Source organism: Nanorana parkeri, unplaced genomic scaffold (genome assembly GCF_000935625.1).
Source record: "Nanorana parkeri isolate BGI_ZX_2015 unplaced genomic scaffold, ASM93562v1 scaffold1920, whole genome shotgun sequence".
Lineage (NCBI taxonomy): Eukaryota > Metazoa > Chordata > Amphibia > Anura > Dicroglossidae > Nanorana > Nanorana parkeri.
This window is the reverse complement of record NW_017308188.1, coordinates 95832-116053: the sequence shown is the minus strand read 5'-3', so window position 1 is coordinate 116053 and position 20222 is coordinate 95832. Positions and strand designations below refer to the sequence as shown.

Sequence of the window (20222 nt, the reverse complement as noted above, 5' to 3'; positions counted from 1 at the left end):
GCCTAAAGCTGTGTAAGGGGCTCCGAAATTTCTGAAGGCTGCCCTGCGTCCAGCGGGTAATGTGACTGTGGGGGGGACATTAGAGTGTGAGCTCCTATGTACAGAGACTGATGGGACCGGGGCTGAAACAACTAATCGACTACGTCGATTAAAATCGATGATGGAAAATGTTGTCAACGTTTTCCATTATCGATTAGTCGGTTTTTCGATTAGTTGCCCCCTTACGAAGACCCCTTACGAAGGTGTCGATCCTGGAGACATAGGAGTAGGTGCGAGGCTGCAGCTTTTCTCAGGTCTTTGGGTACACTCAATTGCGGACTCCTGGGTCCTGAAAGTGGTCACAGAAGGTTACAGCTTGAAGTTTTGTTCCGGTCCCACTTGTAACACCTGTGTATGAATTGGGGGGTTTGTGGATCGCAACTGCGGAGGCTTCTCAGGCGGTAACCCCGGTTTCACTCAAATTTAACGGGGAGTTAGGGTTCAAGCATCACAGCCCAAAATCATATGCTATAATGTTTGGATGGGGTTATTGCTCCATAAGCCCGATCCCAAGCAGCAGTATCAGCTAAACAATAATGGTAGGAAAGTCACAGTAGTTTTATGAGTGGGTGCAGCAACAGAGTCAATGGTGAATTATCCCAGGGGCCCAGTAGATGGCACACAGGAGGCAGTCCAGGTATGGGTATATACAGCCAATATGGTACAGTGGAGGTGCAGCTTGCACAAGTACTTGCGGTTTTTTGGAGTGAGAGAAGGAGCTGGGGGTCCTGGGGAATCCGGTCCACGAAACTGTAGCTGGCAGCAAGGTGTAGAGGAGCTGAAGGGTCCCAGGAGACAACAGGCATTCAATAGTGGAACGCCATACTGTCTCACTGGGGCATTTATATAGGGCTAAGAGCTGGGGGAGGAGCCGCTGATCGGCGCGGCGAACTTCCGCGTCCCAAGGTGGAGCGCACCCGGCCTACGATCGCGGAAGTGGATGTGTGCGCTCCACCGTGGGACGCAAACGGCCGGCCCCGAGAAGCGGCAGAATCCCGCAAGCCCCGATCCCCTGATGAGGGCTGACGGCGGTTGCCGTTACACCCCTAAAGGCAGATTCATTGCTACCAAACTTCCGATGGATTGAATAAAGGGGCAGGTTATTTGGAATTTTATAGACTCCCTTCTTTCCCAAAATGCCATTGTGGTGGTTCCCAAGGAACAGCAGTTCCAAGGCTTCTATTCCTGCTTGTTCTTGACTCCCAAATTGAAGGGCAGCTGGAGGCCAGTCCTGGACTTGCACCAGTTGAACCGTTTAATCACTATCAAGAAATTCAAAATGGAATCCCTTCACACGATAGTAAAGGTGGTGCATCCACGCATGTGGATGGTGTCCATCGATCTCAAATCACACAGGAGGCAGTCCAGGTATGGGTATATACAGCCAATATGGTACAGTGGAGGTGCAGCTTGCACAAGTACTTGCGGTTTTTTGGAGTGAGAGAAGGAGCTGGGGGTCCTGGGGAATCCGGTCCACGAAACTGTAGCTGGCAGCAAGGTGTAGAGGAGCTGAAGGGTCCCAGGAGACAACAGGCATTCAATAGTGGAACGCCATACTGTCTCACTGGGGCATTTATATAGGGCTAAGAGCTGGGGGAGGAGCCGCTGATCGGCGCGGCGAACTTCCGCGTCCCAAGGTGGAGCGCACCCGGCCTACGATCGCGGAAGTGGATGTGTGCGCTCCACCGTGGGACGCAAACGGCCGGCCCCGAGAAGCGGCAGAATCCCGCAAGCCCCGATCCCCTGATGAGGGCTGACGGCGGTTGCCGTTACACCCCTAAAGGCAGATTCATTGCTACCAAACTTCCGATGGATTGAATAAAGGGGCAGGTTATTTGGAATTTTATAGACTCCCTTCTTTCCCAAAATGCCATTGTGGTGGTTCCCAAGGAACAGCAGTTCCAAGGCTTCTATTCCTGCTTGTTCTTGACTCCCAAATTGAAGGGCAGCTGGAGGCCAGTCCTGGACTTGCACCAGTTGAACCGTTTAATCACTATCAAGAAATTCAAAATGGAATCCCTTCACACGATAGTAAAGGTGGTGCATCCACGCATGTGGATGGTGTCCATCGATCTCAAAGATGCATACTTCCACGTCCCCATCGCTGTGCAGCATCAGAGCTTCCTGAGATTTTGTGTCAGTCACAGGCACTTTCAATTTCAAGCAATGCCGTTCGGCCTGAACACTGCCCCCAGAACCTTTTCAATAGTTCTGGTGACCATCACTGCGGGAATCTGGAGACGTGGCATGGACTTATTCCATTACTTGGACGTTATCTTGATTCTGGCAGACTCAGAGGAAGAGGCCGTATTGAACAGAGAAGTCTCTATCAACACCCTCAACAAGTACGGATGGGGGCGTGTCCTGCTCATGGCGGAGTAAGACGTGTGCTTCACGAGCTCCGTGGTTTCCTCTGCTTTTACAATATACCAAGCGATTTATACCATTCAGTTTGCCTCCTCCAAATGACATCTAAACGGAAGAAGGAGAACGCATCTTCCTCCCAGACCGGGACCCCCTCGTTACAACAATACTTTACTTCCACAGGGTACAGGACCCGAGGCCGAGTCCCTTCCAACATGGAACCTGACTTGCATCTCCCGCGCACACCACGAGGCCGGAGACGCTCTCCCTCCCTGGCACCCAGCGGGACCCCGTCCAGAACTCACTCACCACGCCAGTACGATTCGGACTCCGCAGACACCGACCCGTATCCACTCCAGGAGCAGCCGACAGACGTACCTCCGGAATTCAGGGCGTTACTGAAATACCTGCCGACCAAGGAGGATTTCGCGGCCTTGGTCACCCGCGTGGAAGCGGCGCTCCAGCGCGACCTGCATAAGGTACGGCAAGAGGTGCAAGCGGTCTCCACTGAGGTGGCAGCAGTGTCCGCCACATGCACCCAGATTGATGCTAGGGTGCGGGAGCTTGAGAAACAACAGCCCCATATGGCGATGCTTCAACTGCGTATGGAGGATTTGGAGGGCCGCAACCGAAGGCAGAATGTAAGGATTCGAGGCCTACCTGAGGCAACCTCCCCCTCCGACCTCAGGCCCACCGTTCAAGCGGTTTTCGGATCCCTACTACCGGATGTAGCCCCGGCGGCAATCCTCCTTGACAGAGTCCATCGCACCTTCGGCCCTCCTTCCGCAGACATGACCCGTCCACGGGATGTTGTTTGCCGCCTCCAGAGCTACCCCATGAAGGAGGATATACTCCGCCAAGCATGGCTAAAGCGGCCGGTGGAATTGGACGGGGCGGGCCTACAAATTCTCCCGAATCTGTCCCGAAATACACTGAGACGACGGGCTATGTTGCGCCCTCTCCTTTCGGTGATCCTGCAAGCTGGAGCCTCCTACAGATGGGGATACCCTATTCGCCTCCACGTCCGCAAGGAGGGCGCCTCCATTACAGTCTGCACACCCGATGATGTCCCGGCCTTATGTGACCTGCTCCAGATACCGGTAATGCACCTCCCGGACTGGCTGACCTACCTTTCAGACGAGCAGTCACTGGCCCAGAAGCCTAGACGGATTTGGCGGGCCCGCCGGGATTCTTCTGTTGCGTCACCCAACCGACGCCCCGCGGCGCCGCGCTGCCCCATTGAGCCCTGAAATCCCCAGCGTCACCACCGATTTCCCCGGACGAGACGGACACCACGGAAACAGCATGACGGGCCCACAACCACACACTCCGGAGCTGATTTGACCCCCGACCTTCTGAAGCAGACGGAACACCCGGACCCTCCTGGACACCCTGGTGATATTCTATACCCTTACCGATGCTGCGGTTGGCGGACTCTTGACTCCCGGGCTCTACACAGACCAGCCGATATCCTTTATGTGGTCCCATTCGGGGTCCTTAACGAGCCCTCCGAGTCTGGTTTTCCCACACGGCAGACTCACTACCTCCGACCGAAATAGGGTCGGTCATGACGGAGTGCGACCTACCTCAGCAGAGGACGTTCCGGGGCACCGGCGCTGGGATGGGATGCGGCTCCACTTGTTTGGGAGTCCTTCCATCCGAGTCCCGGCCCCCCCATACAACCCTTATGGTTCATGCGCAATCCATAGCAATGTAGTTTGACTTTAAGAATGTTTTCTTGTTTAGCAGTTGGATACATGCTACCCCCCCGATGTTGGTTTGTAGTGGGGCCCACACGCATCTCTCCCCCTGCAGGCGGTCCAGCCCCCCAAAGCGCTGGCCCTCTCCTCTCGGGTTGGATCCCGGTTTCTGATGGCGGTATATACCTTGGTCTCTCTTTGATAATAGTTTTTGTTTAAGTTTTCGCTCAACTTTTTGCCCACGGTGCTCAGACTAATCCCCCCATTAGTCTGTCCCTGCAGTGCCTGATCGGCCACAGGGACTGTGAACCCAGGTTCACTTATTAGTTACTCCATCTCAAGGGACCTGGTATCCCTTGCCCCTAACCTCCCTACCTCCTCCTGTCACGACATTCCTGCTCCCCCCTTGTCTGTTTGTGTTGATCTCCCCTTCACTCCCCTACCTCCCCTCCCTCGTCCCTTCTGTGTACTGCTATCAGTAGTCAGGCATGGCTAACCTCAAACTCTTCTCTTTGAATGTTAGGGGCCTTAACGTGCCCGAAAAAAGGAGGATGGTGCTCACGGATCTACACAGCAAGAAAATACAGGTGGGTTTCTTCCAGGAGACGCACTTTGCCGAGGGCAGGGCTCCCTCATTCCGAGACCACCGCTACCCGGTATCGTATCATAGTTGCTCCCCGGACAAAAAATCCCGTGGTGTGAGCATCCTGATTCACCGCTCTGTGCCCTGGCAGTTGCTGGGTATGTCCGCGGGGGAGGAGGGCCGTCTGCTCATGGTCAAGGGAGATCGGAAGATTACCCTAGTAAACGTTTACGCCCCGAACCAGGGTCAGGTGGCCTTTCTAGAACGGGTGCTGCTGCTGGTGGACGACTTTAGGGAGCGGGTCCTGGTGGTGGGGGGCGACTTCAACTGCCATTTGGACCCAGAGGTAGACTCCACGAACCAGGCGTCGCACCTGCCGTTTGCTGCACTGCGACGTCTGAAGAAATGCCTCCACACACACCAGCTGACGGATGTCTGGCGAATTCATCACCCGACCGTCAGAGACTACTCCTTCCACTCCTTAGTCCATGACACCTATACCCGCATTGATTTTTTTCTAGTGCACCACAGTAATTTGCCTCTAGTCGCGCACTCAGATATAGGCAACATTACGTACTCAGACCATGCTCCTACCCTCCTTACGCTGAGAGTGACTCCACAGGGGCCCAGAGGGTGGCACTGGCGTTTGAATGAGTCACTGATACAGGATCCGGGGTTAGTTCCGGAGATAGAGCATGATCTGAGTACCTATTTCGAACTACACTCTACCCCGGACTGCTCGCCATACACTATATGGGAGGCCCACAAGACCTACATAAGAGGCACACTGATTAAATTAGGTGCACGACGTAAGCAACAGGGGTTGAAGCTTCAATCCGATCTCCTTACCCAGATTCACAAGCTCGAACTCCTACACAAACGACGCCAAGACCCGAACCTACTGACCCAACTACGAACCTTGCGGGATTCCCTACGTAATACATACCTAGACAGGGCCAAGGCCACGCTCTCTAAATGTCGCAGGCACTTCTATGAATATGGCAACCAATGCAGCCGCTCCCTGGCGCAGGCACTCCGCCAACAGCGTTCCCGGACCTATGTACCAGCGGTCAAATCCCCCAGTGGCAAGATGTGCCATCTGACGGAGGATATTTCCGCTGCATTTAGAGATTACTACTCTGCCCTCTATAACCTCCCGAGGCCCCAGACAGCTCACTCCCTGACTAGCCGACAGTGCCGCATCCGAGCATATATGGAGGCTTCTGCCATGCCGAAGTTGGCCCCGGAGACTCGGGCCTCTCTGGAGGAACCTATCTTGGGTGTAGAGCTCGAGACCGCCATCTTACCGATGGACATGCAGAGCCGTCACCACTAGACCATGTGGCGACAGAGGGGTCCCGCTCGGTGTGCCTTAAAGGGGAAGGTGGAGAGACCGGTTCACATCACTGGTAGTCCTGCGGAGCGAACAAACTCCTCGTGGAGATTCGATCTCCGGTTGTCCTTTATATATGTATACCCACAGTGTGACTCCTTTATGGACGGACTCTGATACCTATACGATTGTTTTCCTATGTTTTCACCGAACCTGTTTGAGCTGTATATATATGTGTATATGACCTGTACATGCTATCTGTTCGACAATAAAGAATTTATAAAAAAAAAAAAACAAGTACGGATGTTGAATATGAAGAAAAACCAACCTGACTCCCACACAGTCTATGGTGTACTTGGGGGCGGAATTCAACACCAAATTTGGGACCGTTCAATTGGCCAGGGACAGATTCCACAGGATAAGGGACATGGTTAAAACGGTCCGGACCAGTGGACAAGTCACAGCCGAATCCTTCATGAGCCTTTTGGGCACCATGTCCTCAACCATAGGTCTTACTCGGTGGGCACAGTGGAATATGAGGGTGGCTCACAAGTCGTTTCTCACACAATACAAGTATCGGAGCAATGGATCAGGGTATCTCCAGGTGTCTGGAGTTCACTGGAATGGTGGTCCCAGGAGGCTCACTTGCTCAGGGGGTTTCCATTGGGAGATGTTCCATGGTTGACCATTACCACAGATGCCAGCGGTTCAGGCTGGGGAGCCCACCTGGACGGCTAGTATGAACAGAGGGTGTGGCCGCAGAGATGGAAGAACAAATCTTTGAATCTTCTGGAGATGAAGGCGGTGTTCCAGGCGCTTATTTATTTCCAGGACCAGGTCCACGACAAATGGGTCAAGGTCATGGTGGACAATGCCACGGTGGTAGCGTATCTGAATCATCAAGGGGGGACGAGGAACCCCAGCATGATGCAAATCCTAATTCCGTTGATGAAGTGGGCAGTACGGAATCTGATAGGGATAAGGGCGGTGTACCTACTGGGCCCAGAAACCAAATAGCAGACTACTTGAGCAGGACGCAGGTAGACCCGACTGAATGGTCCCTATCTCGAACAGTTTTCAACAGGCTGGTTCAGAGATGGGGGCAAGTCGGAGGTGGACCTAAGGGCTTCACGCAACAATTGCGAAGTCAGCAGATTCCTGTCAAGAAGGTTTGGGGGGGCGGAAGGCCAGGACGTTCTGCTACATCCGTGGGACTGCACACTTGCGTCTGTGTCCCCCCCCCCTTTTTCAGTGATCATGCCATTGCTTCAGAGAATGCGCAGGGAGAAAGCGACAGTCATTGCCATAATCCCATATTGGCCCAGACGGCCATGGTTTCCTCTCCTGTTCTCTCTGAGCATTCAACCTCCAGGGACTTTTCCAGGGGTGGCGGACCTACTGTTTCAGGGTCCGGTCTTGCACCCGAATCCGCAGGAACTGCAGCTGACGGCATGGCTGTTGAGAGGGAAAGGTTGATGAAGTCAGGGTTTTTCCCGGTCTGTCATCAATACCCTGTTGCAATCAAGGAAGATGTCCACTTCCGCATCATATTGTAGGATGTGGTCTGTTTTTTCCTCATGGGCTAAGGACATTAGTGTTGATCCGGCTCAGCCTTCTTCCCAAATGATGTTGGAGTCTCTGCAATCAGGTCTGGATAAGAATTTAAGCCTCAGTTCTCTTACAGTGCAGGTATCGGATATTTCGGCAATCACCGGTCTCAGATGGTCGCAAGACGCCAATATTGCTGGATTCCTGAAGGCAGTAGGGAAAGTCAATCCGCCGAAGAAACCTCTCTACCCGTCTTGGGATCTTCCTCTTGTGTTGGCAAAGCTTTCAGGAGCACCCTTTAAACCCTTGGAGGAGGTATCCCTGTTTCTGTCTTACAAAACCATCACCTTGGTGGCTTTGGTGTCCGAACTCCAGGCTTGCAGTTGCGAGCAACCTTTTCTGTTTCCAAGAAGACAGAGTGATTTTGAGGTCGGTCCTTGATTTCCTGCCTGAAGTCCATTCCAGTTTCCATATGAATGACGACCAATTTGGCAGAAGTGTGTTGCTTTCTCGCCATTAGGTCACATAATAAATGTTTCGGCATGCAATTTGTTTAGTTGTATGGTTTATTTTTCCCACCCTTTCCTTGCTTGGGTATTCCCCATTTGTCAGCGCTGCCATGGATATGGCCAGGAAAACCGAAAATGTATTCATACTCACCGAAATTTTATTTTTCTTGTCCTGGTTATACTCCATGGCAGCGCTGGGCTCTCACCGTTGGGACAGTTTAACTTGGGACTAGACAAGGGAGCTCAATAAGAGGATGAGCTTATATGGGCTGGAGGGGGAAAATAGGAGCTAACCCATTTCTCAGCGCTGCCATGGAGTATAGCCAGGAAAAGAAAATTACGGTAAGTATGAATACATTTTCAATTTTCTTCGGTCTTTACAGAGGAGTTAGATGTTTTTACAAAACAAGGCATCATTTCAAGTAATACATTTAAAATAGATCAGTGGCTCTCAGAGATCAGAGTGAAAAAGAGCTTGGAAAGATTAAATGTAAACAAATCTCCAGGACCAGATGGATGGATGTAACATCCACGGGTACTCAAGGAACTTTGCCACGTCACCTGCTGACCAAAGTGCAGCCGAAGCTAGCCGATGTACGGCTGAAATCAGCCATACTGAGCCGAAGTGAATAGCCAAACGTGTTCAGCTCACTTCTCTTCGGCTGGGTTTTTCACTTGGCTGCCTTCGGCAATCATGAATGAGTGACAGCAAGATAATATATGGAGTCATAATTTGCATAGAGGCAGAAGCAGAAAAATCATGACATTCTCTATATGAGAATGTCATGTGTATACATAGCTTTTGCAAAATATTGGCCTCCTGAAAGACATAAACAAGTTTAATTCTGAAATGCATAAACAATTTCTGAAATAAATAAATAAATTAGTTAAGAAATAAATAAATAAATTGAAATAAATAAATAAAGTTATGAAATACACAAGATTCTTTCTCATTTCTCCTGGTAAGTGGCTCCTGGATAATGGAAAAGTGCGGATTTATCCTCTCTTTAGCACAGGGTTAGATGAACTACCTGAGCATTGTAAATTTTAAATAGTATCAACAGTTATTGATCAGACTGAGTAACAATCATCTGACGTCTATGGGCAACCTAGAGTAAATTGCTGAAGATCATTTTGTCAGCTTAGAGGGGGTTTAACTTTAAACTGCACTTCCCAACCCAAGTTGGTGGGAGTAGTTCTTCAGGAAACAGTTAAGTCTTATTCCTCTCTTGTTGATTATAAATCTAACAATTTGTAGCCAGAACACATCTACTTAAGAATTTTCATTGCAGTCGTAAACAGGGGCGTATTTACCACGAGGCAAACAAGGCGTTTGCCTAGGGCAGCACTTTCCTGGGGGGCGGCCCTAGGCAAACGGCTTGTACCGCAAACGTCTGTCTGACAGCCTGTTTGTAAAAGCTGAAGCTCCGTTTAAGGCGCGGAGCCTGCTTGTGGTGGAGAGGGGGGAGGGCGGGAGCCTGCTTGTGGTGGAGAGGGGTAGGAGGGCGGGAGCAAGCTTGTGGTGGAGATGGCGGGAGCCTGCTTGTGATGGAGAGGGGGGAGAGCAGGAGCCTGCTTGTGATGGAGAGGGGGGAGAGCGGGAGCCGGGCACAGAAGCAGACGGGAGGGTGAGCCCAGCAGTGAACAGCAGGCAGCCGGCCAGAGAATCAATGATGCTGCACTGAGATCCGGAGGAAGTGACACGCGGTAATGGGAGTGGCTGCAGGTGTTCCAGTCGGCCGGCAGGACTCTGTGACACATGGCTGCTCCGCTCTGCACACAGGGACACTTGAAGGGGGCGTCTGTGAGGTAAGTGGATCGACGAAGGGTGAGCACAGTACTGGGTTTGCTCCATGTGTGAATTACATGGAGTGGGTTCAGGCATAGCAGTGTGCTGTTGTATTGCATTGTATTTGGGAAATGTGACATGGCCTCCTCCTAGTTAGAGAGGAATGGAGGCAGACAGTGGTGGTCAGTATGTGGTGGTCAGTATGTGGATACTTGACTCCCTCAGGGCTTGTTCACACCAATTGCATTGCTTTTCAGAACGCACCACAATCACTCACTTCGTTCTGAAGTCAATGTAACCGCAGCCACACTTCCCCCGCCTGCAGTGCGATAGGACGCGTGGCAAAACTTTGCCTGCGTTCTGTTCCACTGCAAATGCAAAAAATGCTGCATGCTCTACTTTTTGCATATGCAGTGGAACGGAACGCAGGCAAAGTTTTGCCACATGTCCGATCGCACTGCAGGCGCGCTTGCATTGACTTCAATGCACCGTCACGCCCCCTCCCGCCCCAGAACGAAGGGGGAAATTTGTGAGCGATTGTGGTGCGTTCTGGAACGCAACACAATTGGTGTGAACAAGCCTTAGGGGTTCATAGAAGCCTAGGGATCGTCCAGAGATGAGCAATTTCTACTTCTCACATACAGTGAAGGAAATTTATCAAAATCTGGAGCAGACAAAATCTGGAGCAGACAAAATCTGGAGCAGACAAAATCTGGAGCAAATGTGCACGGCAACACGTGCAATAAAGTACATTATAAAGCGGCGCAATGCAGAATACCAGCAGCTATAGAGGAATACAGCAAATTGCAGCAATAGTCCTTTATACTATAATGTACTTTTTGCCTTATACTATACATACCTTATACTAGAGCTGCAACAACTATTCAAATTAGTCAATTAAAATAGCCTGTTCGGAGCTCCACACACATATGCCGCGCACGCCACGGTCCAGCCCCCAGCTCTCCTCCAATCCCGGCGCTCCTTGCATCTAGCCGGGCCGGTGCGGTCACATGGCGGGTGTCGGGGATTTGAGCGCGACAGGTGTCAGCCGGGGGACGGAGACGATGGCTGGGGACGAGCTGGCATCAAGGCTGAACCGGCAGCTGCGGATGGGGGACCCAGGGGACGGGGAGAGGGAGCATCCCAGCATGAGATTCCCTACACCGAGTTCAAGGAGTTCAGCAGATCAAAGAGATGGAGAGAATGTTCAGACAGTAATTGCCCCGAGCACCTGGAACCCGGGGACCCGACACCATGCACCCCAATCCACCATCATACCCATCCTCTGCACCCCATTCCACCATCATACCCGTCCTCTGCACCCCATTCCACCATCATACCCGCCCTCTGCACCCCATCGCACCATCATACCTGTCCTCTCCTCAGAGGCGTAACTAGAACCTTCAGGGCCCCGGTGCAAGAAACCATGAAGGGCCCCCCCCAACCCCACGGCACTGCATGGTTAACAGGAAGGCTGCCGAGGTCCCCAGCAAAGCATGGGACCTCAGACAGCCGCTTGTTTAAAATTTTAGTGCCGGTGTTCTGTCGAGAACGCTGACCCAGTATCTGTGTTTATGTACAGACGGGATTAACGAGGAAACCGCCATTTATTTACAAAGTATTCATGTGTAATCGTTAATTGTGATCGTTAATGATATGCAGTCCATGGCAGTAAATGATGGGTGGCAGGAAATGATGGACGGAATATTATTATCGGTCACAATTCACGATTTAAACAAAATACGTTGTGAATAAATCCCGGTTTCCGCGATAATATTGGTCTGTGTGTAAGCGCAGATGCTGAGATCGGCGTTCTCGACAGAACACCGGTATCTGCGTTTAGTATCGGGGCATTTTCACGAGTATGAGTACTTGTGTAAAAAGATTATACAGCAATGCAATGCAGAATACCACCAGCTATGCGGGACTACAAGTCCCAGCAATACATTATAATAAAAGTAAGGTATGCAGAATACCACCAGCATCCCTCTCCCCCGACTATAATGCATTGCTGGGACTTGTAGTCCTACATAGTTGATGCTATTCTGCATTGCTGTATAATAATCATTGAGTTCCAGACCTTAACTGCTCTTACTGTAAAGAACCCTCTTCGCCCATTGTGCTGGAATTTTTTCTCCACTAACTTTAGGTGGTGGCCTCTAGTCTTTGTAATGGAGTTGTTCTCAAACAGTTTGTTGCCAATGTTGCTGTCACCACTGAACATCTTGTACATGAAAATCATATCCCCCCTTAATCTCCTTAATTCCAGCGTAAACATGTTTAAGGTCAGAAGCCTTGTCTCATAGCTCTGGTCCTCCATTCCCCTAATTAGTTTTGTTGCCCTCCGCTGGCTACAAGTCCCAGCAATACACACACTCTCTCTCTCTCTCTCTCTCTCTCTCTCTCTCTTCCCAGCACCTCCTCCCACTCCAAACTTACCTTACCTCTCCTGCAGGCCCATGGCCCTCTTCCTCGTCTCGGCGGCCAGGGGGCTCTGCTCCTAAGAGGCAGTACCAGCTCATTCTCCGGGATCAGTGACAGCCTCTCCAGCCCTTTTGCACAGCCGCCCGTACATGCTGCGGGTGGCTGTGCGACAGGCAAGGAGCGGCACGATCGCGGGGGGGCCCTCTACTTCCTTGCTGGGCCCCCCCCAAGTGGCGGAACGCCAGGGCCTGGTCGCAATTACGACCTCTGCGACCCTGGTAGTTCCGCCAGTGCCTCTCCTTCCCTGTACTCCATTCCACCATCCATTCCACTATCATACCCATCCTCTCCATCCCATCATCATACCCGTCCTCTGCACCCTATTTCCCCATCGTACCCATCCTCTCTATTCCTGCATTCGGCTAACTAATCGATTTTGAAAATAATAGTTAGCTGCAGCCCTACATTATACATTACATACTATACATTATACATAATGTACTATTGCTGGGATTTGTAGTCCTCTATAGCTGGTGGTATTCTGCATTGCTGTATAATGATTATACAGCGCAATGCACAATACCACTGACCAGTTATAGAGGAACTACAAATCCATTATACAGCGGCACAATGCAGAATACCACCAGCTGTAGAAGAACAACAAATCCCAGCAATAGTACATTATACAGGCTGTATAATGTATTATTGCTGGGATTTGTTGTTCCTCTATAGCTGCTGGTGTTCTGCAGTGTGCCACTTTTTTTTTTTTAAAGAACAGGAAACATTAATAAGGTAGAATGTTGTTGCTAAGTGACTTACTTTGAATCGTGGGCCCTTGATTGTCGGCGGGAAGCGGCAAGTCAGGAAAAGCACAGGGAGGAGAGGAGCAGAGGCATGTCTTCAGCGTGCGCGGCTTAACCAGCGTGGGCTGTAGGCATGGCGTGTGCGTGGTGTGCACGGTGGGCGTGCGGCGAACAGGCAATTTAATTGATAGCCGACTAATCAACGATTAGCCGACTAATCAACGATGGAAAACGTTGACAATGTTTTCCATCGTCGATTTTAATCGACTAAATTGAATAGTTGTTGCAGCTCTAGTTGAAATGTGTATTCCAAGTCATCCGTGCATTCAATATTTGTCCCTAGGTGACATTATGGGTCTGAAAGACCCCGGATGTCTCCATAAAGAGGACCTGTCACACCCTATCTGCTATTACATAGGGTGCTTGTTAGCCCCCTATGTAATAGCAATAGCGTTAGTGTAAAAAAAAAAAAATCTTTAAAAATTTAAGTCACACAAGAGAAATTAAAAAAAATAAAATGTAAGTCCCCCTCCCTCCACGTGCACGCACATACACATGCAAACACGCGTCGGTGCGCTTACGTGCGAAAATGACAATTGTGCTACACATGTAACATATCGCCGCGAATGTCGGACAGCAATAATTATAGGGCCATCAATCACTGTTTGATGAGCGGTAAAAGTGTTTAAAATGTTCCCTAGGGAAATTTGGGGTATTTAAATTTTTTGCGGGCGAACACAATTTTAAAGCTTAAAATGTTTGGTATCTATTTACCCGGCGTGACCCCGTTTTTCATATTTTACAAAAAAATTGGGTATTATATTATGTTACATAGTTACATAGTATTTGGGGTTGAATAAAGACATACGTCCATCAAGTCCAACCCATATAGGTCCACGCATCATCTCATTCTTAGGGATACTGGTATCCCTGGATATTAAGGTCCCTCAAGAAATTGTCCAAACGTTTCTTGAACAAATCTACACTCTTGGCTGAAATCACTGCCGATGGCAGTGAGTTCCAGACCTTAACCGCTCTTACTGTAAAGAACCCTCTTCGCGCATTGTGCTGGAATTTTTTCTCCACTAACTTTAGGTGGTGGCCTCTAGTCTTTGTAATGGAGTTGTTCTCAAACAGTTTGTTGCCAATGTTGCTGTCACCACTGAACATCTTGTACATGAAAATCATATCCCCCCTTAATCTCCTTAATTCCAGCGTAAACATGTTTAAGGTCAGAAGCCTTGTCTCATAGCTCTGGTCCTCCATTCCCCTAATTAGTTTTGTTGCCCTCCGCTGGCTACAAGTCCCAGCAATACACACACTCTCTCTCTCTCTCTCTCTCTCTCTCTCTCTCTTCCCAGCACCTCCTCCCACTCCAAACTTACCTTACCTCTCCTGCAGGCCCATGGCCCTCTTCCTCGTCTCGGCGGCCAGGGGGCTCTGCTCCTAAGAGGCAGTACCAGCTCATTCTCCGGGATCAGTGACAGCCTCTCCAGCCCTTTTGCACAGCCGCCCGTACATGCTGCGGGTGGCTGTGCGACAGGCAAGGAGCGGCACGATCGCGGGGGGGCCCTCTACTTCCTTGCTGGGCCCCCCCCAAGTGGCGGAACGCCAGGGCCTGGTCGCAATTACGACCTCTGCGACCCTGGTAGTTCCGCCAGTGCCTCTCCTTCCCTGTACTCCATTCCACCATCCATTCCACTATCATACCCATCCTCTCCATCCCATCATCATACCCGTCCTCTGCACCCTATTTCCCCATCGTACCCATCCTCTCTATTCCTGCATTCGGCTAACTAATCGATTTTGAAAATAATAGTTAGCTGCAGCCCTACATTATACATTACATACTATACATTATACATAATGTACTATTGCTGGGATTTGTAGTCCTCTATAGCTGGTGGTATTCTGCATTGCTGTATAATGATTATACAGCGCAATGCACAATACCACTGACCAGTTATAGAGGAACTACAAATCCATTATACAGCGGCACAATGCAGAATACCACCAGCTGTAGAAGAACAACAAATCCCAGCAATAGTACATTATACAGGCTGTATAATGTATTATTGCTGGGATTTGTTGTTCCTCTATAGCTGCTGGTGTTCTGCAGTGTGCCACTTTTTTTTTTTTAAAGAACAGGAAACATTAATAAGGTAGAATGTTGTTGCTAAGTGACTTACTTTGAATCGTGGGCCCTTGATTGTCGGCGGGAAGCGGCAAGTCAGGAAAAGCACAGGGAGGAGAGGAGCAGAGGCATGTCTTCAGCGTGCGCGGCTTAACCAGCGTGTGCTGTAGGCATGGCGTGTGCGTGGTGTGCACGGTGGGCGTGCGGCGAACAGGCAATTTAATTGATAGCCGACTAATCAACGATTAGCCGACTAATCAACGATGGAAAACGTTGACAATGTTTTCCATCGTCGATTTTAATCGACTAAATTGAATAGTTGTTGCAGCTCTAGTTGAAATGTGTATTCCAAGTCATCCGTGCATTCAATATTTGTCCCTAGGTGACATTATGGGTCTGAAAGACCCCGGATGTCTCCATAAAGAGGACCTGTCACACCCTATCTGCTATTACATAGGGTGCTTGTTAGCCCCCTATGTAATAGCAATAGCGTTAGTGTAAAAAAAAAAAAATCTTTAAAAATTTAAGTCACACAAGAGAAATTAAAAAAAATAAAATGTAAGTCCCCCTCCCTCCACGTGCACGCACATACACATGCAAACACGCGTCGGTGCGCTTACGTGCGAAAATGACAATTGTGCTACACATGTAACATATCGCCGCGAATGTCGGACAGCAATAATTATAGGGCCATCAATCACTGTTTGATGAGCGGTAAAAGTGTTTAAAATGTTCCCTAGGGAAATTTGGGGTATTTAAATTTTTTGCGGGCGAACACAATTTTAAAGCTTAAAATGTTTGGTATCTATTTACCCGGCGTGACCCCGTTTTTCATATTTTACAAAAAAATTGGGTATTATATTATGTTTCTATGCACTAAATTTTAATTTAATTAATTTTTTCCTAAAAATAACGGTTTGTTAAACATTTGCGCAAAAACTGTGCGACATAACACATTGCAACTAGCATCTTCTCTGAGGGGAGGAGGAGGGGGGAAAGAGTGAGACACAGACCGACCATGCTGAGAGGAGGGAGGGAAGCATGAGAGAGACCGACCAACGCTAAGAAGCTGTCAGCGTCGATCGATCTGTCTCTCTCTCCAGAGTCTCTCACAACCCCCACCATCCCTAGGGCCTCTGTCTGCAGTGCTGCACAGGCGGCAGCCGACATACTTCAACCTCGATCTTCAACCTCGATCTTCTGCCCGGTAAATTAAGCTCCGCCCCCTGTAAGCACTTCACCGGAAGATACCAATAGCGCGGGGGGCCCGGGGACCAGGCAAATATAGCTATTCATATAACTCTATCAGAAAAAATTAGAGCTTGGAGCCCGGACCCCCCCGGTTGCCGGGGCCCCTTACAATGTTACTGGCCATACTCCCCTGACGGCGGCCCTGGCTATAAGCTCATGGTCGCTTTAGCCTCTCCTCCCTGCCTGGGTCTGTCTCTCCATGGGTTCCCGCTGCTCTCGCTTGTATGGGGATCCAAATACAAATGGCTGGTGGGGGGGAGGAGTAGTGCGCCGCTCGATCACAATGATCAAGCGGCATGAGAGAGCGGCGGGCGGGGAGGAGAGCGGAGCCGCTGTCATCCTGTCAGTTTCAGGATGACAGCGGCTGTATGTGTGGCCGAGCGGAGGATCGGTAAATATCAGTGATATTTACTGATCCTCTGTGCAGCACAAACACTGGAGTGATCATCTGATACACTACAATGTTTGTAAATAACTGGGGACACATAGTACCATGTGTCCCCAGATATGAATGAACAGGATGTAATTTACATCACTTCCTGTTCATTCATGAATTTTTGAATGGGGAGTAACACTCACTACAGAGACCTCTCCCCATTCAGAACCTGTTGTTGATAGTAAATATTTTACTATCAACATTTTCTGAATGAATTGGAAGCCTCTGCTTTCCATACCATGTGTCCCCAGATATGAATGAACAGGATGTAATTTACTGTGTCCTCAATTTCTTTTTCTATTTCAAAAGTGAAATATGTCAGGGGTCTGTTTAGACCCAAGATATTTCATCGTAGCCCCCCCCAACAGGAGGAAAAAAAAAAAAAGCTAAAAAAACCGAAATTATAAAAAAAAAAAATTAACTACTAATAAAGAAAAGCACAGCCCCACCTCCCCCCCACACACACAACATACACAACATACACGTGCACCATATTGTGGGGTACGTCATGCACATGTGCTGCAGTGCGTTGTTAGAACGCATCACAGTGCATGATTTTTATTTATTTTTAAAAACATGAGCAAAACATTATAACGCATTGGCAGCACATGGCAAAACATTATAACGCATTGCCGTGCATTGTGATACCTTGTGTTGCAATTAAATATACGCCTGTATCATTTTATCACAACACAAACACCAACACAGCGCAAAAACGATTTTGAAGTTCCTTCTTTTTTTTACCTTTTCGCAAAAAGGCGTAATTTAAAATTTGCAAATATTTGTTTTTTATTAACTCAATACAGTTTTATCTTTTAGATTTAGTCAGAAAATTATTTTGTTTGTGCACTGATACTGATTTTAGTGTGCTTTATCAATTGAATTGTGTATTTTTATTGGTTTAATATTAATTTGAGAAACATTTGCGAAATTATCGCAGGGCCTACAATTTAGTAGCACCTTCTTTTTATTCTACCGGGCCTGTTCTTTCAGAAAATATATGGTTTGGGTTTTTTTTTTACAAACGCTAGCAACGCAGCCGTTGAAAATCAAATCAATGCGAAAAATTGCAAAAATGGTGTGGCCAGCTGAGGTGCAAAAAGTTCTGGAGGACTTGGCAGCGAAATGGTTAATTATCCTTTAAGAATGTTCCTTTGTGACTGTTTTTGACTTTTTTTGTGACATGTTTGAATTGTTTTGTATAAATAGACCACCAAGTCTAAATTGCTGTTAGTTATATATTGTAAAATAACTGATGTATATCCTAAACTAATTGTCTTTGTAAACTAATTATCAGTGCTCTAAATTGTAAAAAAAATGATTTGTTATATGATATTGTTATTGAATAGTGATGATTTTTCCCTCTCATACTTCTGCATTTTTATTGCTTTGCACCTGAATGTTGAATTGTATTTTCCTTCATTAGGTGCTTCAGGCCCAATAGTACTGGATGAGATGGGTGATCGAGACCTAAATCTAACTATCCTCTACAGTTCTGTGGCAACTAATAAAGTATGTAAATATTGCCGAAACAGATAAGACATTAGAAAATGGTTTGTGGGAAGTTACAAAATGAGTGAACTTGCATAACATCTTTGAGATAGAGTGATTACTTTTTTTCAGGGACCAGGGCTGTCACATGTTTTTCAGTTTCTAAAACAGAAGCAAAAAAAGATGGAAACACCATTACATGTAGACATTTACAAAAGAGCAAGGGTTTCTACAGGCATAGCCCAATACAGCTGATACTTATTAGAACAGGGAAAACTCATACACACACAAATATACTGTATATCTATAGGCCATTCTCAAATTCTAAGGGTCAACTAATCTTAGGGAAATGATTAATTCTCTGGGGAGAGTGTGAGGGGGAGAGAGATTGTGAGATGGTAGGCAGTGCCAAAAAATCTTCCATATCACCAGTTTGTTCATGCTACACTAGAGGCATCCTGGGAGCTAGCTGTATGGGCTAAAAATATCCAGCTCGATGAACTATCAACCCCCAGAGATTAGCCATCTGCTATATGCAACAATCATCCAGACTATGTGGCAATCAGTGATTACTCACTACTCATCTACTCATTCAGCACCCCTCCGTCCAGTCCCAGCCAATAGATCCACTGTGCCACCCAGGGTGGGAGCTAATGCACGCACCCGTCCCTCTTCCTCTCTGGGCTGCCAGTGAGTGTGTGTGACAAACAGACAGCAAAACATGCATGGCTTAAGTCCAGGGGCGTAACTAGAAATCACAGGGCCCCATAGCAAAATGTTGTATGGGGCCCTTTGATTTCGAGTTATGCCCCTTCCAGAGCCCACCTGATATACCAAACAGCCCACCTGAAAGTGACCGTGCAGAGCCCGCCATAGACTCTCTATGGTGGGCTCTGCAGGGTCTCAGGTGGGCTGCACACCTCTTACCTTTCAGCGCTGTCCGCCTCCGTGGTCGCCGGGCCCCACCTCCTCTTCCGTCCTCCTTCACTGCAAACGCCGGGTCCAGCCTCTTCTGCAGCAGCTGCTGGCTGCCACTGACACAGCAATGCACCGGCTGTGAGGAGTAATGCGCCGCTGCACACATCACTGACAGGTTGTCAGTGATCTAACAGTAGCACGTTCCTCCTCACACCTGCCAGTGACAGTCAGCACCCTGATATGCCATAGCGACCCATAGCGGCTGCCTGGGTTGCTATGGCGATTGTTACGCCACTGCTTAAGTCATGTAAAACACCACATGACTTTCTTTACAAACAATACACTTAGGATAGAGCAATATTTGAACTATTTAACCAGAGAAATGTTCCCAGGTATATTACCACACAGATCCCAGGCCGGAACAAACAAGAACAAAAATGGGGACACTTTTTTATCTGGGACCAGCCTCCTGAAAGCAGGGACTGTCCCCAGAAAGCTAGGACGTCTGCTTAGCATAGTATACATACAATTGATATGTTTTTGGCACTCACTTACAATAAATAGTATGGAGGAATAAAAGCAAAGCACAGACCGATTCGAAAATTTAGAGCACATATACTGGATAATAGTAGAGTGCCTAGCTTATTACAGAAAAAAACAATATCCTTTCTATGGCAAGTCTTTCTTTAAATGGTATTTTATGATAAAGCCATAGCTGCTCACCATAACCTGTTTTTTCCTGACCAGTCCCAGTCTATAGTTACATGTGGGGTTTCCATATACCACAGTGATAATAGTCAACTAGCCTGAAACAGCTGTTTGCAGTTTGAAATAAAAGTATCTACAATGTTAGACTGTATTACCAGTGCAGAAACTAGGGGGGCAGGGGGGGTATGTGTC

General features: G+C 48.5%; 1 protein-coding gene across 1 annotated transcript in view; it reads left to right on the top strand.

Moving 5' to 3' along the window:
* The window catches only part of LOC108800112 (heat-stable enterotoxin receptor-like), a 43721-nt gene that overhangs the window by 21777 nt on the left and 1722 nt on the right, over positions 1-20222 (top strand). Inside the window, exon 3 of the mRNA XM_018572058.1 lies at positions 18340-18425. Coding sequence (XP_018427560.1) covers positions 18340-18425 — 86 coding nt within the window. The remainder of the gene's footprint in view (positions 1-18339; positions 18426-20222) is intronic.